At 32.0% G+C, this 26,074-nt stretch overlaps 1 protein-coding gene across 1 annotated transcript; it reads right to left on the bottom strand.

The window, feature by feature from the left end:
- Positions 1-1,640: 1,640 nt before the first annotated feature.
- Positions 1,641-25,094, bottom strand: LOC140434948 (probable transmembrane reductase CYB561D1). Its single transcript, XM_072523590.1, has 3 exons — positions 24,886-25,094; positions 9,928-10,132; positions 1,641-2,109 (listed from the first exon to the last, which is right to left on the bottom strand). The coding sequence occupies exons 1-3, from the start codon at positions 25,039-25,041 to the stop codon at positions 1,826-1,828; spliced, it is 645 nt and encodes a 214-aa protein (XP_072379691.1). The 5' UTR covers positions 25,042-25,094; the 3' UTR covers positions 1,641-1,825.
- Between the last annotated feature and the right edge of the window lie 980 nt (positions 25,095-26,074).

Genomic DNA, 26,074 nt, shown 5'->3' with positions numbered 1-26,074 from the left:
GAACCAAAAAAGAAAAAGTAGTGTGTAAAAAGTATTGGTTATTAATTTTTGTTCAGCGTAGTATTCATTACAATTAAATCGGAATACTTTTTAAGACATTACGAAAAATAAAAATACTCTTCAGTTGTTGAGCAGTGTATATATAATTCTTACGTGCAGAATATGTATAATCTTAGTTGTAATACGTATTTCAGTTCTATGTTTTATTAGACTTTTATTGTTCAACATAAATTGTATTACACTATTATTTATTTTACATGTAATTAATTCTGGTTCTTTTTCATAATTACATAGCAAAAAACTTTGTTTTACAAATGTTTGTATTTTGAGAACGATTTCTGAAGTGGAAATAGAAACGTCAATAAAAGTAATTTAACCTTTAACTGTGGTTTATTCCCATTTAAATAGTAATTATTTTAAAATGCCACAAGAAAATAGCTTCAAAACAATATTCCAACTTTAAATTTTAAGATTTCGGTGGATCAAATCAATACAATTTTATTAGTATTCCTGTAGATATTTCTATAAATAGAACTCTCGTGTTTTTTTGTAGAAGTGGGTCTATTTTTAGATCAACCTTATTATAATTATTTGTAACGAAAAGCAGACTAATTCTGTAATTTATGATAATGGTAATAATAATTCCTGTTTCCGTAAATTGTTGACTGTTGTAACTGGCTTATTCACTTATCTGTACATTTAGTGACTTTGGTAAAATTTTCTTAGCTGTTTTTAAATAGCTAAATTTTTTCTTTAGTACTGTCATCTATATAGCTTTCAGTAACTGCCGGACTCTTCCCTATTCCTAGTCACTTTAATCGCGTGATGTCACCTCAACCATCAGTTAATCTATCAATTTCAATTATGTACATTGTTTGGAAAAGTATGTAGTATTTATTTTCAAATTTTACATTTTTTTACTTTCTTTTACTGTACTATAATATGGTCTAATTTAATAATATATTCCAACTTATTTGCTTTAAAATATATTGTTTCTGGTTATTTCATAAAATCTTATTATTAAACTGGCTTAAACATATTTAGTTTGTTCAAAGAATTTGACTTCTTTTGTTGTTTTAGAGATAAATGTGTCGCCAACACGCACAAAACGTGTAAAGTATCATATTACCATGATCATTGAGTTGGATTGTTGCTATTCAGAAGCGGCTTAGAATAGGGTTGATTTATTGGATGCACTTGTCCCATGAACCACCTAACGGTCAGAGAGTTCACGCGATGCGTGTACCAACGCGACTCCACTGGCTACGAATATACCAAGAGGTAAGTCTATGTTCTTTGTACATTTAACAGTAATGAGTTCAAGCTGGTTAATTCTCGTAAATTTATTCACAATTAAATATTGCTCATTTCACTACTTTTATCTACAGTCAAAATATTGCATTTTTTCTTCATTATTATTTTTAAATTCGTTTAACCAGCGACCTGTAAGTTTTGCACAAAACATACATAATGTTTGGCAGCAGTTGTTACTGGCGGCGCGGCGCACTAAGATATTATAGCAGTAGAGCGATTAAGTAACGGTCTTTAATACACATCAACTGTTTGTTGTTATTTCCATGAAAACACTATTTATTGAAATAATTGTATAAAAATATTTTAAGTAGTAATATATAAAGGTATTAAAGAAAGAATCAGTCTATTTTTTATTGTTATAGTATAAAAACAAATGGAATAGCACCCTCCGTACAGTAGTAAAAAATGCGAGAACTAAAACGTATAAATATATAGAATATACTTAAATATGTTAACTTCTTGTTTTTTAATCATTCTTTTAGTAAATGCCAAATGTCTGCTCAATGATTTACTAATCGTTCCTCAAGTAATTGAAAATTGATTTACAGGGTCCAATCAAACTGTAAGTTGCGTAAACGACCAGTAGCACAACCAAAGCCACCCACCCTCTTCCCCTTCCGAGCATTAAATATTCTAAACCATAGCAGAGGCACGCAACTCCAAGAACGTAAGAGGTAATTCCAAGAAAAATGTGGCAAAGTTTTACAACTCTTGGACTTAACGACGTGTTTCTAAAATACATAGAATATACACCTCCAAGTACTGCGATGAAACTGAATATCCATGCAATTAAACCTGTAAATAAAAATTCTGGTTAGATCGATTCTGAAATTACGTTAGTCTTGTAGTATGTATGAAGCATTTTATAAAATAGATATGATTTTATGATAAAATGTTATGCGCGAATAAAGCAAATTTTCCAATGTATTACTTTAATAACCAAGGTGTTCGGAAACCTCCCGAAATATTATCAATAAATATTGATAATTTTAAAATTCAGTAAAAACGTTAAAAAAAGCATTAAATTGGACACTTTTATTTTAAATTTAACAAATATTTAGATTTTTCTGAATAATATTGTGAAGGTGCAAATCGAATATTATATGTTCTATTCACAAAATCTTTTACTAGAAAGTAATGCCTCTTAAACTATTTTAAATAGTGTCCAGATACTGGGTCTCTTCTACACTTATAACTCGTTTTTTAATCTTTTAAATATAAATATTAAAAATAAAGTGAAAAATTTATAAAAACATGAAAAAGCCAAGAGAAATGCGCATAAATCCTTTCATATATTCAGACTTTGATTCTGCAAAGCCTCCATACCACAGTCAATGAAGAAAAAAGCTGAAAAAGTCATATATACTCGTAGGTATTTAAATATTCTAAAAGGTATATGAGTGGTTGCTGGTGGAAATTCCATGAAGACGTACAACTAATTTTATTTTTTATTAAATAATCGTAAAAAGAAAAAAAAAATATTTTTTGCCTATAAAGTGTTTTTATTTATTTGAGACAAAAATTGTTTAACTAATTGTTATAGATCATAAAAAGTTTAATTTTCAAAATTTCCTAATTAAAATACATAAACAATTGACAGATATAATTTCAAAAAACCCTTATTTTTGCAGTAATATACAAAAGGTAAAATCTTTGTATTTTGCAATATGGCATTTAACATAACCACCGAAATTGTGGCAACTAATCAATTATTCAAGTGTGCTTAATTTCAAACAGATTGACAAAATAGTTATATTCAATTTGTTTATCCTGAGGAGTGATTATTTAAACAACTGTAATGGCCCAAACAGTCACTCTAGTGGTATTATGTAAATCACAGCCGATTATTTGTAGCTTCATTTTTAAGGTATATTAAAAAAACTTTTACATTTTTTTAAATTTGTTATTAAAAAGCAGTTTGAAAAGGAAGCTGACTTTTTAGCTTATAATCATTTATATTAACTTTGATATTTTTTGTGTCACACGCTTGTAAGTGGGCTCAATGAAAAGCTGGGGAAAACAATACACCTTTAAAAAAATAGAACCTTGTATAACAGAGGTTCCCAAGTAGTGTGCCGCGGCAGACTGGTGTGCCCTGAAGTCCCTGTAGGTGTGCTGCGAAATTTTACCCTCTTTTTTACTAATATTTAATTTTTTAATTCGCTGTGATAATAACTTTTACCGACTATTTTTCATTGAATAAAACTTCTGTTCTGCGCTTGTCTACTGCTGTAGATTCTATGAACTGTTAGTAGTTTTTACTTGTAAACAGTCAAAATATGCCAATTTCCTTAGTGATGACATCTGGTGGACCAAAGTTGCGTTTTTGTTAGATATTTTTGGGAAATTAGATGAGGGTTAGATGTTTTAAATAATGGCATGCAGGGAAAGTGAGAAAACATCCCTAACCCTACTGATAAAATCAGTTTCTTCTAGCAAAAGCTGTTAGTGTGGATAAAGAAAGTTGAAAATCAAGCCACGTGGGACACGTTTCAGCAAACAATTGCTATGTAGAACCAAATCTGTCAGACCTTTTTTGGAAAGTATTAGTAAACTGAATGACAATATCAAAAAGTTTTCCTCTCTTAACACGTCATCAATTGACTGGATAATCAATAACAAGACACAAGCCGACATATTGCAGGGGACAGTTCTCCCCTCCACGTTTTGGTGGCAGTATTTTACGAGTACCAACATTTAACGGGTTATAAGTTTTTACTCCTTCACTGTATATCCATCTATAAGTTGAATTATAAAATGTAGATCTTCCTTTAGAATCTATCCAATTTTTCACCACTTAATGTTAATAAACAATAAAAATATGATTTTAAGAAAAAAAAATGTTATCTTGTTTACGATTGGTCATAGGTTTTTTTTGGAAAGTTTGTTTTTTCACCAGATTTTCATTGAGCCTGCTTACAAGCGAAGAAGAATTAAAAAATTTTATGATCTACAACTTTTATTTAAACTATTTTTTTCTAAAATATATAAGAATGCGTCTTATACGCAAAAAATATTTTTTTTGGCTTTTGGGAACAGCATTATGTTCAGCGATAGAAAAAAAAACAATTTCTTAATTTCCCCCTTGGTTCGTGAAAATATCTTGAGCGTTACGCTTCCATTATCCATATTTCTTTAAGGTGTACGTACGATTTCGTTAGTGCCGTTAAATGTACCATAGATATTATCTCTCCTATAGAAGATTTAGGAAAAAATTCTGAAATTAAATTTGAAAAACTCTTTATTTCTGCGTCTAAATTATCTTAAGACATTTTTGATACTGAGTTTCAAATGTTAAGGATTAATAACAGACAGACTTGTAGAGATAATCATTTAACAACTTCAGTTGAAGAATATTTTAGAGTATTAATGATCATTCCATGTTAGACAATCTAATTTCTAGTTTAAAGAAAGATTTATTGACAACGAAGACATTTTGACTGTATTTCAAACACTCATTTCTGGTTTTGCATCTCCTGATAAAGAAAACCAGTTAACAAATCTATCTCCATATTTTAAAGATGTCCATCCATATTTTGAAGAATTTTCAAGACTGATACAAAAGTTTTAGAGATTTTGGAGTTTTGTGATATAAAGTTTTTTCCGAACATCAATAGACTTCCTAGTATTTTAATTACTATTCCTGTCACTACGATCAGTGTTGAGCGCCCGTTTTCAAATTTGAAGCTTGTAAAAACCTATTGGAGGAATAGAAGCGGTAATAAAAGGCTTACTGGACTTGCTCCACTGTCGTGTCACTGGAATATTAACGTCAATTCAGACAATGTTTTATACTTAAACAAGGAAAGAGAGGGGACGCGTAATCGTATGGAGTTGCCTGAGGTATAAACCGACAGCAGAAAAGTTGCCAGGTCATATTTTATTTCTTCAGTAGATTGAGAATAATAGATGTAAATATCAATAAATAGATTTTTTTCAAAATTTATAATTGAACATTGATGTAATGACCACTTTTTCAACATGATTTTATTATAACATATTTTTTAATAGATCGATATAGTGTCTCAGTAAATCAGTAAATTAAAGTTAAAATCAGTACATTTAGTGAAAAATGAGTAGACCTAGTAACCCTGCGAGAGGTAGAAATGGGCAACATACAGGCACCAAAACATGGAGGTCACATCCAAATTGGCTTCACTTTTCGAAAGTTTATTAAATGAGCGTTACCTGCCCTTGTCTAAAGTAGAAAAATCAAATTATAACTACATTCACTTTTATTATTATGTATTGTAGCGAGATTAAATAAAACGAGCGGTTCGAGTTTATATAAATATATTTATTTATAAGTTTACAGTTCAATAGTATCTTAACAACTCCACTCAACTCATAACATCGTTACATATATATACCAAAGTTAGTATGTTCTAGAACATTCCCACCTCTAATTCGCCTACGTGACGGGTTGTTCTCTCTCGCACTCGATATCGCTGGAAAGTTCTAGTCGCTTGCGAGATGCAGCCGTTACACGAGCCACGCTGAATGCATGTTCGTAACAGTATGCTGTTTTTTCTTCTTTACTCAAAACTAGTTTTGCATGTCAATCACTATTTCTATAAGTTCTAACATGCGATTATTTTTGTCAATCCAATATTTCAAATATTTCAATTTAAAATATTTCAAATACTGTTTCTCATATACCTACATAGGAATTAATTAATAATACTTACAAAAATACTTTATCAGGACCATTGTATTGTCATCATTTTTTTTTGTGCAAGATTTTTCATTGATAACAAACTAGTCCTTGCTCAAAAAAATATATTAAAAGAGTAAGTATTCTTGTTAAAAAACAATTATTAAAAAAACTAAATAATTCATTGATGGATTGAATAAGGGGGGTGAACTTAAAAGAGTAGACAACCCCCGAAATAAAATCCTGGCTACGTCACTGTCTTTGAATATCATAATTTTTACATACTCGATTATCGGTGTTATGCAGTAGTTAATATTTTATTAGAATTCCACCAAAGTAATATGGTAATGAGAATATAATTTTCCAATCTACATTGTCTTAATATACTTTTATACGGAAAGATATCCTAATTTTATAATGTCTGATAGATGTATTGTTATAGTCTGCATACGTGCTACCTTATAGTAGATCCGAATAGTAAATATGTGATGGGACTAATAATTTACATTAGGAAACAACAAAAAATGTTGCCTTGCATAAAATTATTTAACTAAGTTGGGGTATTTCGTAGTCATTGAAATTAAATGTTCGAAATTTTTTTGAAAGCTCTAGTTTTTGGAATTTGGTATTTTATGTGTATACAAAACTTGACTTAAAACGACCTCTCTAGATCGGTATAGATAACGTTATAAATAGACACTAACTCTACATTATCTGCGAAGATCCCCTCTACCACCAGCTCTTCTGTTAGAAAAGAGTAGATAAGTAGATCTTCGTTTTATTTGTGAAAATTATACTCCTGGGAAATAAGCAAAATTTTATCGTGTTCAGGACATCGCAATAGCCAGGTATCTGACGAGATTTTACGATTAAAGCTGGATTTATAGTTTGACGGACTATAAACGTAGACGCAATGGAAAAAGATCAACATAGAATTTTGTGTACTCTTATTTATAAATGGACATAAACGCATGACGGAAGACAAGTGAAACGGACTGGAACGGAAAAGTTGTTCATCTTTTACAGTGCGTTACTTGCATCTGGCCAATTAAAAGGAAGAATTTTGTGCCTTCAACCAAAGCACAAGTAAACTGCCCGGCCCGCCCTCCATTTTGTAAAGTTGTTTATGAACATATTCGAATTTGGTAATACAATATATAATAGAATATAATAATAATAAATAATAAAAGGATATCATAGTACAATTTCAATATTTTATATAGATATGAGTTATTAATTCGGAGTAATCCACACATATACGATAAATCCAGTAAACATTTAAAAGACCTGAAAACCAAGGCAACAAGGAGCATAAAACCTTTTACCTTCGTGTATTTCATAATCCATTGTAACACGCAAAACGGATAAACATAATAAACAATAGTATAAATTATTAAACACACACAGTTGGTTTATAATGCATGTAATTGTAATAATGTAATTTATAGGTTATGTTCAATGTCGGTTACTGTCTCTCATTCATGGTCACCAAATCTAGCCACTGTTTCAACTTATGCGCAAAAATTCGACTGCGTCGATTTATAAATTGACGTAATATTTACAGTCCGTTTGTTACGTCCCCAGTGCATCTACATCTACAGTCCGTCAAACTGTAAATCCAGCTTAATGGTTAACCTCAAAGTTAACCACACCAAGTCTAGTCAAATAACATTCACGAACAGAAACTCCATATGCCCGAAAATCACACTGAACGATATATTACTACATACCAGTAAAAACATAATTCAAATACCTGAGAATGACAATTGACCAAAAGTTCACTTGGGAAGCACACATCTTGTCAAAAATCGCAGCTATCTACACATAATAAACTTCTTGTGTATAGTATAAAGTGCATAGTAAAGCCCACATAGCCATATGGAGTGCAACTATGAGGCTGTGCCAAGCCTTCTTTTACCAAAATCATTCAGAGAATCCAATCCAAGATACTCAGAATGATTTTCAACTTGCCGTGGTACGTTAGTAACAACACATTGCATGACGACTGTAGTGTACCATTCGTTGCAGAATAAATCAGTAGAATAATAAAAAAAATCTATTTTGAACACCTGTCAGCCCACCACATCGAGAAAGACAGGTAACTTACACCTCCTACCAGAACTAAGACGAAGATTTCAACTTTTTATATTTCAGGTATTTTAATTTTAATTTTAATTTCAATATTTCTTACTTTCAAATTGAATCCAACATTAATTTAATTTGTTAGTGTTAGTATTGGGACTGTTATCAGTGGAAAATTTCACCTCTTATATATCTACAATATTCACATTTACTAATATAGTCCAGTCGTCAGAGAGTTGATCCCTAAAAATCATACGAAGAAGCTGAACTTTGCAGAGAATATTACTTTAGGACCCCAAAAAACGTGAAAAAATCTATTTACCAAGAATCTGTACACCGTAGAAAAAAAAATGTTTCAAATAAAAACATCAAATTATCAAATAAAAAAATGTAGCTGAGATAATTTTAAACAAAAATGTTTTTAGGCTTTTTTGTATAGAATGAACCGTTGTCTTAGAAGTAACGCTTGAAGAGACCGTCGATTTTGCATGTCAGTTACGCGCGCGAAGTCAATGTTCAATAAAATTTGTATTAGCTGGACGGTAAAAATTCGATATCTTTTGATCCAAACGTCCTGTCGACAAAAATCAAGATGGGTTTTGAAGGGAAAAAGTGCAGCTTTCGTATGCAGTTTTTGTATTTTGCCGAGAATAAACTCATTTTTTATAAAGGTGTTAAATAAATTAACGTGGTGCGATTTTTGCCATTTTTTACGGTTCTCGTGAGATCAATAAAATTGATCACTTTCATTGACTAGCTGCAGTAAACTTTTTATTTTTAGAGATCAATCTTTAAAAGCTATGACATGAAATTTCAATTTAGAGTTATAACAAATAAGAGGCATTTGAAATATGAATAAAAACGCAGAATTTAATGTTTTACATTACAAACGATCACACGTCACGGAAAATGCATTTAAGAAGACTTTTTTAATTGTAGATTATTGCAGTAGTTTTGTTCTTTTGAAAAACGTACTAGTGTAATTGAAAAAAAATTGTTTGTTGTGTGAAAGTTTAAATCCAATGTTTTTTAAGCGTATTTCCAATACTCAAATCATTTGTTGTTAAAACGCAAAACTAAAATTTTATGCTATAGCTTGTAAAGGTTAGGCTGTAATAATCAAAACTTTATAGTAATGAAACTTTACAGTCAATGAAAGGCATATATTGTATTGATCTCATGAGAATCATAACAAATGGCGGAAATCGCGCCACATTTATTTATTTAACACCTGTATAAAATCTGAGTTTATTTGCAAACAAAAACTGCCTACAAAAGCTAGACTCTTTACCTTTAAAACACATCTTGATTTTTTTCGATAGGTCACTTGAATCAAAAGATATCGAATTTTTACCGTCGAGCTGATGCAAATTTTATTGAACATTGATTTCGCGCGCGTAATTGACATGCAAAATCGACGGACGCTTCAAGCGTTGTTTCTAAGAGAACAATTTAATCTACTCAGCTACATTTTTTGCGTTTTCACCTCTCTGCGAGGGGGGTTTTAGGGAGAAGCCGGGTAAAAGTGGTAAACTTTTTTGAGGTCCCAAAAATTAATATTCTCGACAAAATTCAGCTTGTTCGTATGATTTTTAGAGGTTCAGTGGCATTTTCGTCTCTGACGACTGGAGTAATAAATTCCAATAGCAGATTGTAAATTTGCAAATTTAATAATAAAAAAAAACTAGAATTGCTACGGAAAAACTAAATTTTATTTTTAAATCAGAGCAGCAAAAATAAATTTAGTTCTTAATTTTCCGGTATCAAAATGGCTATTATGATTATGTTGCTACTGTAGCTAAATAAAATGTAATATTTAAATGTTTCAATGTCTCGGTATATTTTTAAAAATTATATTAGTGTTGAAGTTGACTTACCTAAAACTCCATGCGTTGAAGAAAAATGTTCCAGATTAAAATCTTCTTTCTGGCTAATTTTTAGTGAGATTCCAATAGTTATGCAGATAAAAGCAAATGCCATAACTATCATGTGAGCCATTTTCTTTTCTTCCCTAGTGTGGCCAAATGTAACTACACTCTCATGCCGAAATATTTGTACACCTTCTGCCATACATAAAGCAAACTGAAACAAAAATGTTAGTTTTAATAACTTGTGGGTTTGTAAATATATTCTGCATATCGATGAATATGTAACTTAAGTTTATTCCTGGCTACTCATAGTATGTAGCTGTTGATTTTGATTTTTGTATGAAAAAAGAAACCCTACCCGTTATAGGCCAGCGTCATATTAATAGATCACTGAAAATTTTATTTTCTTTCAATCCTTAAAACTTGTTTAAATTTAAAGAAAAGTGTTTCATTAATATTTTAGGCAGTAGTAAATTAAATGATAATTTTTGTTGTATTATATTGCCAATATCGTTTCAATAAAAATAAGTAACATCGGACAAGAGACTCCGAAATTATCTTTATGGAAAACCGGCCCCGGTCAAATTAAACGAAAATTCGGTTTCAGTTAAAGTTTTCCAGTGTGTGAATTAAAAAAAGTCAATGGGACCTAGGTTAAGAAAAACTATTATTCTCAAGCTACATATATACTTCTCAGCTTTCTGAAGTTATTGGATTCAGGTGCTCAGTATACGTCAAGCGCCCTTATTCACAGTTATGTGAACGAAAATATTAACTGAATATGGATCCGTAATCAAAAATAGATGCATCATATTTATTCATTATAAAACCGCCGAAAACTGAAGACCAGCGATATAAAATGTGCTGCTAGAGAGGCATAGCTCCAGCGTAGCTGCAGTTCCGCCTTATCTTCAGAAAACTATTGAAGCGCCTTTAAAAAACTGAGAAACAACCACACCAACAAGTGCTGCTAGAGTGACACAAGACATTTCACGCTTTCACGCATGTAGTATATATACCTGACCTCAGCAAGGCAACAGCACCATTTGATTTTCAAAAAAAAACACTAAATCATTATTAAAAAAATGAATGTGATAATTTCTGTATCGACAATCCCTAAAATATCACGTTATTACAAGATTTCTTCATCAAATAGCCAGTTGAGACAAGAATGTTGTCAGTCCGACCAGTTAAGATCATGCTATGCTAGATTTCAATCTTTTATGGGAAATTCGGGTTAAGTTATCTTCAACTATCTGTATGTTGAGATTCTGCTGATTTCGGTTAGATGCATCATAAGTCGTGTTAAGTAACGATCTATCAGGATACTTACCATTGGGTTGATGTCATGCAAAGTCTAAAAACAAGAACACACTGGGTATTTGAGCACAAGTACCCACAGTTCCCGCACCACATTGACAGGTACGGTAATATCCGATAATTGTGTCTTTTGCGGGCTCATCTTCATCATTCTCTACACCAACCATGTAGGATATGAATATTTAATATTGTCTCTTCCATTGTCTCTAGTTATTTTTTCTTGAATGTAAGACGGTGCAAGATTAATCTGATATATCCCAATCGTTAAAGTCTTTTAGGTGTTGTAAATCGAAATCAAGAAAGTTGAAATAATCATAATTATGAAGCCTTCTGCATTGACCATTTCTTCTAATTAGATTGTCAGTCTTTACTCTAACTTGTATTACTTAGGAATTAATAATTTTGGTAATTATTGTTTAGCAGCTTTAGCTGTCGCACCTTCCATGTGGATCGTTGGGTGATACTTATTTAATAATGATTCAGCGTTTTTTGAAAATTAAATGGTGCTGTTGCTTTGCTAAGGTCAGGTATGTATTCTGCATGCGTGAAAGCGTGAGATGTCTTATGCTGCTTTAGCAGCACTTATTGGTGTGGTTGATCCTCAGTTTTTTGAAAGCACTTCAGTAGTTTTCTGAAGATAAGGCGCAAATGTCGCCTGACGCAAAAAAATATGTCTCTTTCATAAATCAATACTGTCGTTCACTTGACTGTAAATAATTGCGCTTGACCTACACTGAACACCTCAATCCAATATCTTCAGAAAGCTGTAGCTTCAGAATAAAAGTTTTTCAGACCTAGGTCTCATTGACTTTTTTAATCTACGCACTGAGAACTATCCTTGACAGAAGTTCGTTTAATTTGACCGGGCCGGTTTTTTATAAAGATAGTTGCGGAGTCCTTTACAGACTTCTTTTAGATTTACAAATTTTTACAAATTTAATATAAAAGTTTTATATCAACCATTTTTTATCGTTTATTGGATTATTCTTGTTGATTAATGTTTATTATAAACTATTTTTATAAATAGATCTCGGAAATATAAATTGTTGAATCGTCATTATAAGGTTTATTTTCGTTACAAATTTGGAAATTTTTGTGGAAACAGTGGATAGTGTTATAATTTTGACTTTTATACTGTCAAAACAGTCGCCACAAATGAGCGCGAATGTTTGACCTTAGGATCAAGACTAATACTTGATATGTTTCTGAACCTGAAAGCAGCTTGGTATTATTTAATAAATTATTTACCAGCACAGATTTAGTATTTTATTTACAAAAATGAGAATACCGAACAATCATGCGGAAAAATAGATTAGAGTAGTGTCCTATACAAGATACAAAGACTTTAGAGGCTTATGGATCATATGATCTTTTTAATCTCTCTCTTGTCATTTCCCCGTTACTGAGGATCGTGATTTCTTCCAAAATTTCTAATAAGGTTTCTCCATTGGTCTCTATCTTTAGCTACTCTGAGGCTCTAAGCTCTGACCATCTAGTTGGTGATCGTCCTCTTGATCTTCTCCCCGGAACGTTTTCTCTGACGCTACAAACCATGTGACCGAAAAATTGCAGAATACGTTGTAAACATATTGCGGACAGCCTTTTTTTTAATCTTGAGTAGGTTTAAAATGGAAACGTTGGTCCTATAAGCTGTCCAAGGTATGGGCAGCATTCTTCTCCAGCACCACGTCTCTTTTTGGCGCTCGCATCCGCGAAGAGTTTAAGTCCCTGCCTTATATAGAAATATTGAGAATACAAGGACATTCACCAGTCTCATCTTCATATTTTGAGAGATAGATCTATCTTTCCAAACTTTAGTTAGGCGACTCATCACATTTTTGCCATACCAATACGTCTCCGAACTTCTGCTTCACAGTTACCATCGTTAGTGATACTAGACCCGAGCTAGACAAAACTGTCCATTATCTGGTATTATATATACTCAACTCTTCGCAAGAGATTAAACATTTCTTGCTCATGTGCTGCTATAAGTGTAGTATCATCATTAAATGATACTACAAATAAGCGAATATTAAATAGAATATTAAAAGCGAATATTAAATTGGAGGTTTTCCTACTAGTCACTGTTACTTCACCGGCCTATCCATCTAAAGCCATCCTCATGACATGTTAACCATAAAAAGTTAGGTGACAACACGCATCCTTGTCTTACAGTTCTCTCGGTCTTAAATTGGTTTATGATCTAGTCGTACTGTTGCTATATTGGACTGCCACAGATTTTTGATAACTGTCACCAGGTGCATGTCTATTAAAATGGACCACAGATTTATCTAGCTTACACAATCAAATGCCTTTTGGTAGTCAACGAAGGATATAATCATAGGTACTTGAAATATTCTAATTCGCTAGTGTACAGAGCTTTTTAAACTGTTTTTGATTATATGCAACAAGATTTTACTAGCATGTGTTATTAGTGACAGTGTGCGATAGATTTCACATCTAGTAGTAGTTCTTTTTTTGTGTAGCGGAATATACATTGAGGTACCCAATCAGACGCCCATTTTCCTGAATTTCAAACAGCGACACAGATAGAATGGATGATATGTAATCGTTTGTCACCTAGTAACTATAGTATTTCACCAGGTATTGAATCAATGCCTAGGAATTTATTTCTCTTTAGGGATTTACCACATTCTACTTTTTCGATAATCACGTAAACGTGGAAATGTATCTACATTTTCTGGACAACGAATTGCCGCAATTATTAGCGATTATTGACATCGATTCACTACTCTCGGTCAATTCGTTTCTAGTCATCATATAATTACTATTAAAATGAGAATGAGCCGCAATTAAAGGTTAAAGTAAGTTTATTGACGTTTCAATTTCCACTTCGGAAATCGTTCTCAAAATATAAACATTAGTAAATTAAACAAATTTTGTTTTTTTGTTACTTGGTGAAAAATTCTTCTAATAATTTAATTTTATCTGACTTATTTATATTGACAATTCAGACATACATTATACATTTTAAAGTAGACGACTTTAAAATTATATTGCCAATATTGTTGAGTTGCGTTCCTGGGATGACTTTACTTGTAAGATAGTTCATTCCATTACATGAAATCAACTTTAACTTGAGAATATCCGCCAGAAAAAATCATAGCATGTAATTCATCTTTAAAAAAACAACCATATGCCATGATGACAGTAAAATTCTCCTGTTAGTGATTCCATAGTAAATGATGAGAGAAAACCAGGAACAAACCTCATAATACTCTCCCAACATGGTAAGTATTTAGTCGTACATTTAGTTTACTTTCAATAAACACCAAATTTTGATTTTATATGTTTGTTATTTAAAAAAACATTCATGATGTATCCTCAATATGTTACTGACTTACTAATACTGGTATTTTCCTTTTAATAACTTCCTTTTTTAATATGGGTAACCAGATCCTACTACATTCTGCGGAGGAATTTGCGACACAATTGGTCTCATTTAGCATAATTAGAGCCGCTTCTTTGATTTTTCCCTTTTTGCCATCCGTTTCTTTTAGGACTATGACTTGAATCATTTCATTGAACCCTATGTTCATTATCCCATGCTTGTTTACATATTTGAGATCTATCAAATTCTCTATTTTTAATATAAGATTGATGTTCACTTATTCTCACATTTAATGGCCTTGATGTTTCACCTAAATAAAACTGATCTCATTCACAAGGTATTTTATAAATACAATTCTTTGTCCTGTCTTGTTCATTGTTAGGTTTGGTTTTAGACAAAATAGATCTCAATGTGTTTGTTGTAGATAGATATCTGTACAAAATAGATCTCATATACCAGGAATAATATGAGGAAAATAACAATACCATACATAAAAGGATTATCAGAAAAACTTAAAAGGATAGGAAATAAATTCAACATTTCAACAACATTCAAAACAAACATACACTTATTTCCTGTACAAAGTGTATTATGTAGGGATGAAATTTGTAATGTTTCAGTACTCTGCGGAGAGTAGTGCGCGAAAAACCAAAAAAAAATATTGAGCTATTTGTGTATTGTTTAAAGTAGGTTCCAAAGTAACATAACCTAAAATTGCTACTTCTGCCACTTTAGTCCTAACATATTGTTCACACTTCATTGTTTTATCAGATACCAATACCGTTTTATGAAATGTTTTAACTAGTTTTAATACGTATGGGTGATGAAGTTGCTTATCTTAATAAATTTGATTAAATCATTTTGCTGCTCGTCATACACACTTTCCATTTTCAAAAAGTAACGAAATAATTTCCATTTTGAACGAATTACTTATTAAATATCGCTTGTAAACGCTATCAACAATAGTTGGAAAATACAAACATGCAAACACGTTTTGCAAATGTCTTTCAACGGAAGTTTTGTCGTGACGGAAAAAAGTAGTTTTTAACAATAGCATAGGCGTTGCGTCTGGTGTTTAAGAGGTGATAACACTTTTAATAAATTGATACTTTTTCACAAGAATATAGTGAATATAAAAAGAGAAATCATGGATTCCTGAATTCTCAGGCGAAATACATGTCTAATAATGTGCCACAAAGGATCTATCCCCTATATAAATTTGGGTTTGTGGTACGATCAGAAAGGACTTTGATCTTATACTAAACAAGAAAAATCTCCCAATCATGATAATAGATAATACTGTAATGCGAAGTAATTTAGATTACTCACTTAAAACATCTGTATCGTAAACCACTAAATATAGGGTTTATTAGTCATTTTAAACAACGTGACGTATGTATTTAAGTATACCTAATCTTAATCTTCATGATCGTATCTACAAATTATTTACTACTTTTATCAGTTTATTGATAATCATTTGCAATATTAAGACAATAAGCTGAAGATAATATAATTAAAAAATAGAACGAAGTGAAATCAAATATTTCGACTTCGAATTGAGCATAAAAGGAAACAGCATTTCCATTATTTTCGATTTGGCATTGAAAAAGTTTAAACGGAGCTTTATTTTTAAAATAAATTTTAATAATTCAGGTTTAAACTATTGTTGAAAGTTCTTAGTTAGAAAAATTACTATTTTAATGGAAATAAGCCACAATTAAAGATTAAAGCACGTTTATTGACGTTTCAATTTCCACTTAATTTATTGAGAATAATTTCCGAAGTGGAAATTGAAACGTCAATAAACGTACTTTAATCTTTAATTGTGGCTTATTCCCATTTAAATAGTAATTACTTTAAAAATGCCACAAGAAAATAGCTTCAGAACAATATTTCCTATGAGTTTCTTAGTTCTTTCAAGTTCTCAAAATGTCCATTTATCTATGTATAATTTACGCAAATTGAGAACCGTCAACTAGAATTTTCATGGCACGCTGTACAATATTAATCCAAATCTTAATACAAACATTTAATTTATACTTAAATATCCCAATAACTGTTAGATTTAGATATAGGAAGTACTTAACAAAACTTAAAGAACAATTAAAGGTTTTGCTAATAATGTCATATTATATAGAGTGTTTATTTAAGAAAGTTCGCGTTTTAAATCACCTCATATGGTAAATATTATTATATCTACACAATATTAAAGATAAGCAAAGCGTATGCTTGTTTACACGAAAATGCAGATACTGATATTTTTCATAGAATATGTCACCTGGTCTGGAGCAGTGGAACCTGGCCTAAAGACTAGACTAAATCGATATACATTTCTATCCACAAACAAGGTCCGAAAGACACACCTATGCGAAAATTATTGCACAATAACTTTCATTTTATATGTCAGGTGATGCTGCAGATTATATCAGATCGTTTTAAATATTCGTGATCGTGATCGTGAAAAAGGTCGTGATTCCTTAGAAACCAGTGTATATGTATATGTATGTGTATACATATATCCGCCAGGTACTCCCAACACTAACAATGATTGATTGCACCCTTCACGAAGTGGTCCTGTTGAAACTAAATCCAGTAGATCTAGACCGGGGATAGTCGATAAACACTCCCTAAGCCGTAGGACACCGTAGTGAAGGCTGTAAGGCACTGGGGTAATAGAGTCTTAAACGGTTCCTTTGGAGCAACAGGTTGCACCCCATCGTATTTAGACCATACCCTCACAAGCGGGGTTCTTCCAGAGGTGGACTGTCATTTCCTAGCTACTCGTGGAACCAATATGGACAATCGAAACCCAAAAAATACTCAGGGCCAAAGGGCTCCTAAGGCTGAAAAACCAAGAAACTCTTAATTCAAAACCACGGTTTCTAAAGCCGAAGGACAGGGAACTTCTAAAGAAAATCTAACCTCGAAGTTATAAAGAAACCTCCCGTGCTAAAAGGTATGCACCCACTGTCAGAGTAACAGCGTTGGAAGACGTTTATTTTATGGCAAACGAAGAGGTTAAGGTTTCAAAGCAATCTGGCATCTTTAAAGTCAAAATCAGTAAGCTGGTGGAACAAGGCAATATTAGACAGAATCCAAAAGAGCTGTAATTAAATCCAATTTTACCAAGGCTGCTGCAAGAGCAAAAGAGTTGGCGTCAGAGCCATTACAGGCCATGGCTCATGGTATCTAATAGCTTTAGAGGTCATAAGAACAAAACGAAGTCATAAGGACGAAGGTCCAAAAAGGCAAAGGTTAGAATGAAGCACACCACTCGACAGTAAACGCAAGGGGAAAAGGCCAAGAGCCAAGGATGTGACTTTCAGAGAAGCTGCCGTCTGTGTTAAGGTTGCAGCAGTACTTACAGGATTCCCAGAAGCCAAGATGAATATGGACAAACTTAAGGCAGTTCAAAAAGTTATCTTAGTGGTTCGCTTCCTGTAGAGTAGCCATAGGGTCGCCGACCGAAACAAGCACAAGTAAATTAGAATAAAAATCGCACTGGCCAAGCAAGCAATGACAAAACTTACAACAATTTGGAAAAATCATCGTATAACACTTAACATCAAAGTACGAATAGTTAAAAATTCGAAATTTTCTATATTTTTATACGTATCTGAATATTGGACAGTAAAACAAACGGACGAAAAGAAAATAGATCTGTCTAATAGTCTGTGATATGTACTGCTGAGCGTGCCTTGGACTGAGAATAACCATAGTGGCTAAAAACGTACCATTTCTAGATTTTTCGGCCTTGTTTATTGTAGGAAATGGTTTAAAAAACTTTCAGTTGGTGGTATGGTCCACGGGAAAGATTTCAAGAAAGATTTCCAACCAGATATACAGATTTTATTACGAATCTCACAGGTAAGACAATCAATAAAAAACATTATTTACATACTATTACCATCTGATCAACAATTAGATCAATGCATTATTTTGTTCTAACCTAATTGAACTAAAGTTACATATTCCTAAATCTAAGGTTTTACTCACTAGTTTCCCTAAGGCTCTAATACTTTAACTACAATAGAACTGATATGTAGCTTATTTCCCGCACATTACTCTGCTTTGCACTATCACTTAATTCACTAACTCCAAAGGCTTTGTTCTTTTGAGCCTTCTCACTAGGTCCATATTGTCTAGGAGCTGGATGGCCTCGACGTTCACATGATCAAGTAATCACTGTTCATGAATACTGTCACTTTTATAAGTGGTTTGGTTAACAGTGTCCATTTGAGGGTCTTAATAGATATCACTGTTTCGACAATACCAAAGTGCATCAATTATGTTCCTCAGTACCTTGTTTTAACATCGCTGTATAACTTTGGTGTTGCTTTTAGATATCCCTGGTTGTTTGCAATAGTCCCAATAGTAGGTTTGCAATGGTGCAATAGGTGGGCTTTAGTATTTGCTTACTTAGAAGAAACAACTTTAAACTTCGGCCTAGCAACCACTACATTTTTTTTTTATTTCAAGCTCTGCTCGTTTCTCTTTTCTGTGAGGTTTCCAGCGGAGCCTCACGTCGAGGGTCATGCCCAAGAATTTTGCTATGTTAGCATATGGAATCTTAACGTTGTTTATTCTAACAGGTATATAATTAGCATTCTTGTTTGTGAAGTTGATATGCACAGAATTGTTTTCATTTAACTTAACACGCCATATCTTAGTTCAGATGACAATTTTATCAATACACGTTTGTAATATGTCCGCAGCTTTTTCATATTTATCTCCCACTGCCATAACTGCCGTGTCATCGGCAAAGGTGGCCAGTGTATAATTTTAAAGGTCAGGTATGTCGTTAGTGTACAATAGATACAGCACTGGTCCAAGTACGCTACCTTGCGTAATGGAAACTCACAGTACAAGACATTTCACGAAATTAAGATGCTTGATAACAAGCTGCCGAAGAATACTATGATTGTTATACCAGTTTTAATGAAAAACTTTCTTCGGAAAGCTGTAATTGGTAACAATGATTCTACAATAAAATATCGTTTTTTCTGTACTCGATGGCTGAAAATTGCGTAGTATTTATAGCAGGTGACACATTTCTAATCGTTTAAACATTATGTTGCGATAAAAAGTAATAAATATGTCGTAAAAATATTATAAAGCAAAATATTTCAAGGAATTACAAAAAAAATCGTCATAACATCATACCAAACCTGGAATTCTCAAGTATTCTGAAAATTATGTGTGATGTATTATTGATAAGAACAATCAGAGATCTGCATGATAATAGAATTATTTAGAAAGCCCCAATTATCATGATCAGCAAATGACTAAATAAAACTGTGATAGCTAAAACTGTGACTAGCAAATATAAGCTTTATTAATTATAAATAATTGATGATATCATAAAAAATAGCCAGCGGTGCTATATTGCTTTCTGTTTTATTGTAAATCGGTAAATATATACAGTGTGAACGAAAACTATGGAATAAATTCGATATTTCCTAAATGAAAAGCATTTTTAAAAAAATCTAAAACACGTCAATTTTTAAATTTAATCTTCTACATTTTACAATAAATTTCATTATACAAGGTGATACATATTACAGTGATGACGTCATCGGCTCTTTTGTTAAATGTAACACCCTGTATTTTAGGACATTTTTAGATCGATAAAAATGAGCTGATTCCAAAAAAGTGGGTAGTACTGGCGGTCTAACGGATATAATTTGAAACATATGCGCTTAGACAATTAATTTTTATTGTTTTATAATGTTATAAATTATAGATAAATTATAATAGATAACTTGAGAGTAATCTAGTAATTAATACATGACTTAATCTTAAATGTTCGAATTGTAGTCCATGTTGTATTTGATAGTAAACCAAACGTTGTACAAATTCTTCCAGAACCTTGTTTATGCTTTCTTGAGAAATATTGTTTATTTCTTTACGAATTCTTGTTTTTAAGTCTCCAATATTTGCAGGTTTCGTTTTATAAACAACATTCTTTAAATGACCCCACATAAAATAATCCAAAGGATTGAGGACTGGCGAACTCGCTGGCCATTCAATATGTCTACGTCTTCCAATCCACCTGTTCGGAAAAATTTCGTTTAGGTACCTTCGAACATCTAAAGTATAATGCGGAGGCGCACCATCCTATTAAAACCATAAACTTTTATCAAAACGTCCAAGATTAATTGTACTGGGGAATAAATTAACTAAAGTAGGTACGAGATCCTCACTTGAAAACTGAAGGTATGCTAGCCCGTTTAAATTACTTTCGAAATAGTAGGGTCCAATGATATTTCTTACAATGTCAGCCCATACGTTTACCTTTTGCGGCTTTTGTGTATGATGTTTCCGCATCCAGTTGGAGTTTTCTTTTGCCCAGTATCTACAATTGTGACGGTTGACCTTGCCATTTAATTTGAATGTAGCCTCATCAGAAAAAATAATATTTTGAACCAAGAGAGGGTTTCGGTAGCTGTTATCCATCATTATTTCGCAAAATTGGATTCTTTTATCTGGATCATCCTCGTTTAATTCCTGTACAACTGTGAATTTTACTTACTTTACTTACTTTTACGTACTTTGTGTACCGTTGAATTGCAAACATCAAGATCACTACTAACCTTACGAACAGAAGTGTGCGCATCTTCTTCAAAAGCAAGTAGAAAATCTAATGTTGTAACATAATTTACAGAGGGACGACCTGATTTGCGTACATTTTCAACCGTACCAGTTTTTACAAAATTTCTTTTCAATCTTACTTACTTTTGACTGCGTGATGGGTATTTCTGTATATTTATCATTAAATAAATTACACGCTTCCATCTGAGTTCGCGATTTGTCTCCATACCCAATTATCATGAGTATTTCAATTCTTTGCTTTACACTCAAATTCATTTCTACTTAAAATTAATTCTAAACAATAATACAGAGCATTCACGAATTGATACAATTATTGTACTACTTAATTGTTATTGAACGTTACTAAAAATAATTACAGTTTACCAAAAACTATAAGTAGGCTACTTTTGTGCAATTGATAATAAATAATTTATTTTCTAACCGCATATCTTTCAAATTATATCCATTAGACCCGATCATTATACTTTTTTCAAATCAGCTCATTTTTATCGATCTAAAAATGTCCGAAAATTCAGGGCGTTACATTTAAAAAAGAGCCGATGACGTCATCACTGTGATGTGTATCACCTTGTATAATGAAATTTTATTGTAAAATGTAGAACATATAGAACATTAAATTTAAAAATCGACTTGTTTTATATTTTTTAAAAAGCCTTTTCATTTAGGAAATATCGAATTTATTCCATACTTTACGGACACACTGTATAATAGAATCACACAACAATAGTACAAACTACTGTACAGAGAAATATTCGTCATACACAGGTGGAAACATTCAAAAATATGCAAAATAATAAATCCTAACTATAAAATTACATATATTCAAGATACATTATATTGCTATGATTAGTAAAACAAATAGAATTGACAATACACGGACCAAAACAATTGTTTCTGTAGACAGTGGATGACGGATATAAGAAGGCGATTAGGCATCGTAGAACATTAAAATGTGCATTGAAAAGAAGATATGTGCATAAAAAACAAGCTGCCCCTTTTATTATTCTACCTTTAGAAGGGGGTCAATATTCGTGTAAATTTAAAATCGCGACTAAATTCGGTGGTTACGTCGTCACTTGATTTTAAAGGAGACTTTTCGACAAAAATGGTAATGGTAAGAGCTGAAATTGTTATAACGGCGATTTCCTACAAATTCTTTTTTAAAAATTTTTCGTGCGGTCGATATTTTCCGAGTTAAGGCAAAAATAGTGGAAGGGGGGGGGGTAGCATAATTATCAAATTGTCTTGTCTATTATTAAATTAACGACATGAATGTACATGAGCAAAAATGAAAATTTTGATTTCTTTCATTTTTTGCTATAATCAATTCCGTCTATAGTTCGTTTTGTTAGGCTTAGATCTTACATATTGACTTCAGCAAAAAAATGAGAATCAAAATTGTATAAGATATAACTCTCTCCATTTTTGATTATGTACATTCATGTCGTAAAGTTCATAATAAACGAGATTATCCAATAATTATACTTAGCCACTATTTTCTCCCTTCAGTCGGAAAATATCGACCGCACAAAAAAAATTATTAGAAACCAGATTGACTACATCATCATCAACAAACGATTTCAGAATTCCGTAAAATCCGCAAAAACATATCCGGGAGAAGATATTCTATCAGACCATAGTATTTTACTAGGACGTTTCAAAATTTACATGAAAAAAATCCATAAAAGAAAAGCACAAAAACGTCCGGACATCCAGAAGTTGAAAGATAAAACAATAGAAGAAGTCAAAGAGGAGATCAACAACAAAATAAACAGCATGGTAATCTCAGATATTAATCCAGAAAACATTAGTGTGGATGGTATGTGGAATAAATCAAAAATATCTGTAATTCAGTGGTAGATAATAAACTTAAACCAGAAAACAATATAAAGAAACAGAAATGGATGAGACAAGAAATATTAGAGCTAATATAAGAACGAAGAAAACACAGAAATACAAAGAAATAAACAAAATCATTGAGAAAAAGATTAAAGAAGCAAAAGAATCATGGCTACAAGATCAATGCATAGAAATAGAATCTCTAGAACAGAAGCATGACACTTTAAACCTACATAAAAAGATCAAAAACTTAACGGGAGGAAACGGATCACGAAGTCATAAATTAATACTAGACGAGCACAACAATATGATCTACGAAAATAAGAGAATACTTGAGAGATGGAGGCAATACATGAAAGAATTATTCAAGGAGGAGCAAGAGACAGAAGTCAGTGTTTATGGATGTTCAGGACCAGAAATAACGCTCAGTGAAGTAACATATGCAATAAAGAGACTAAAAACCAACAAAGTACCTGGAACTGATAACATACAAGCTGAAATATTGAAACTATTTGAAAACAACCAACTCAAACTCCTAACGAGTCTACTGAACAAAATCTATGAAACTGCAGAATTTCCTACAGATTGGCTAGTTTTCACCTTCATCCCTCTCCCCAAAAAGGCAAGTGCCACCAGATGCTCTGATTACAGAATTATAAGCTTAATGAGCCATGCACTCAAAATTATTCTTTTTGTTATTCACTTTCGCATATATAGAAATATTAAAGAAAACATTAGCAGTGTTCAGTTTGGGTTTAGAAGCTGACTGGAAACGCGAGAAGCCCTATTTTCCATACAAGTATTGATACAAAGAGCTGACCAACGTGATTGCCTACATCCACAGAGGATAGGCACCAAAAGAAGAAGAAGAATAAAACCAATATCTTTAAGGTTTTACGCTCGCGTCTTTACCGCATACGCACGATCTTAAATATTGATTTTGAGCAAAAAAAAAGAGATCAAAATTGTATAAAATATAATTCTCTTCCTTTTGTATATGTGCATTCATGTCGTAAAGTTAATAATAAACTAAATAATTTAAAAATTATGCTTTATGCTTCATTAGCCCTTCCACTATTTTCTCCAATAACTTGTAAAATATTGTAGGAAATCGCAATTACAACAGTCGGCACTATTTTTTCAAAAAGTTTAAAATTATTTATTAAAACGTTGTAGTGCCCAGTGTACCTAGTCATTTAGGTACATATCTATATCTAAGGAATTCTATTTTTTTTTTTTTTAATATAGTTACATGTGAAGTTTTGGTTTAAATAATATTACTAATAAATACCTAATGCAAAATATATTAATTTTTAAAATCAAATATCATGTGCGCTAAAGGGTAAAAAAAAGAAATGATTATGAGATTTTAGAGGCATGCACAGAAAAACATTGTGATTATCTTACATATCAAACGGTAAATACGGAAATATTTAATTTTATGAGATATTTTTGAAACTTATTTAGAAATATACCAATTTAGGATATCAAAAAAAACAATCATGATAAAAAACCGAATTACTAAAATCTAGAATCGCGAGAGAGACAGAAAATTGTGAGAACCTAAAGTGTAAGAAGAACATAGAATGTGTAAAATATAAATTATATAATAACAAAACGAAAACATGTTAAATAAATCCTATAAGTAGAGAGTGGCAGACCAAAAAAGTTGTGCTACGATTAATAAAGTACAAGAGGTTAGTATCAACGTAGTGGCAGATCATAGTAATATATTATATAAAAAGAAAGGAGATCTATATCTATATTCATTTAATAAATATATAATTTTATTAAAAATAGATTAATTAATATAATAATAAATTTCTCTAAAATTATATACTTACACCCATAACACAGAGTACAACATGCCATGTACCTTTGTTATCAGCAGGGCTATTTGATATAAATAACTGCCAAAATACAAGTAATACGAATACTGCTAACATCTGTTGGAACAAAATTTCCGTAACGTGAAAAATCCTTTCTTTTGATGTAGACATAGTTACGACAGGTGTGTGTACTTCTGAAATCAATAAGACTACTGAATCAATACGCATCAAAAATACTTAACTCCATATCTATTTTATCTATAACGTTTACATATTTTTGATAAAAGTTTAATCAGTCATTCAATAGAACAGTATATCATTTGCCATTTAAAGAACTTCGCAAACGTCAGTTGAAGTTTTCTTTTTCTATATTAAGCTATAATCTCTTATAGATTCTAAAAATATTAGACTTATTTTTGTACTCCAAGGTAAGATATAGGGAATTCTTGGTGAAATCATTTCTGCAATAATGTGATGGAATACTTGCATGGACATGCATCACAATGAGGGAGACACCGAAAATATAGAACCCCCAACGATGGAAGAGTTAAAACAGGCAATACGAGCACAAAAGAACAATAAGGCTCCAGGTATTGACAACGTCCCCCCTGAGCTATATAAATTAGGTGGCGATCACCTAGTAGGACAAATGCATGTGCGCATGAACAAGATTTGGAATGATGAAAAGATCCCTAATGAATGGAAAACCGGGATTATATGCCCAATCTATAAAAAAGGGGATAAACTGAAATGCGAAAATTATTAACCCTCTTGTGCACGGCGTACAAAATTTTTACTTACATACTAAACAAACGACTCCAACAACTAACTGAAAATATTGTCGGGGAATACCAAACCGGTTTCCGACAAGGAAGATCTACAACTGACCAACTATTCACAGTGAAACAAATCTTAAACAAATCGTGGGAAAACGACATTGACCTCCACAATATATTCATAGATTTCAAACAAGCCTACGACTCAATTATTAGGAGCAAGTTATATCAAATATTGCAGAGCTTTAATATCCCCCAAAAATACATCCGACTGGTAAAAACAACAATCGATTCGTCAATAGCAACTGTCAGAGTCCAAAATGAGCTCACTGAAAACTTTACGATAGCGCAAGGATTAAAGCAAGGAGACGGGCTGGCACCCACACTATTCAACCTGACCTTGGAATATGTGATAAGACAGCTAAATA

This window comes from Diabrotica undecimpunctata, chromosome 2, assembly GCF_040954645.1.
Source record: "Diabrotica undecimpunctata isolate CICGRU chromosome 2, icDiaUnde3, whole genome shotgun sequence".
NCBI classification, from domain to species: Eukaryota; Metazoa; Arthropoda; class Insecta; order Coleoptera; family Chrysomelidae; genus Diabrotica; species Diabrotica undecimpunctata.
Note: the sequence above shows the minus strand (reverse complement) of the source record. Positions and strands in the feature narration are given on the sequence as shown.

What these genes read in the sequence shown, in the direction of transcription:
- LOC140434948 (XM_072523590.1), bottom strand. Translation starts at nt 25,041, where the DNA reads ATGTCTACATCAAAAGAAAGGATTTTTCACGTTACGGAAATTTTGTTC. An exon ending in TTGTACTCTGTGTTATGGGT is followed by an intron (nt 10,133 to 24,885) that starts GTAAGTATATAA and finishes TTTTTGTTTCAG; the next exon opens with TTTGCTTTATGTATGGCAGA. An exon ending in TTCAACGCATGGAGTTTTAG is followed by an intron (nt 2,110 to 9,927) that starts GTAAGTCAACTT and finishes TTTTATTTACAG; the next exon opens with GTTTAATTGCATGGATATTC.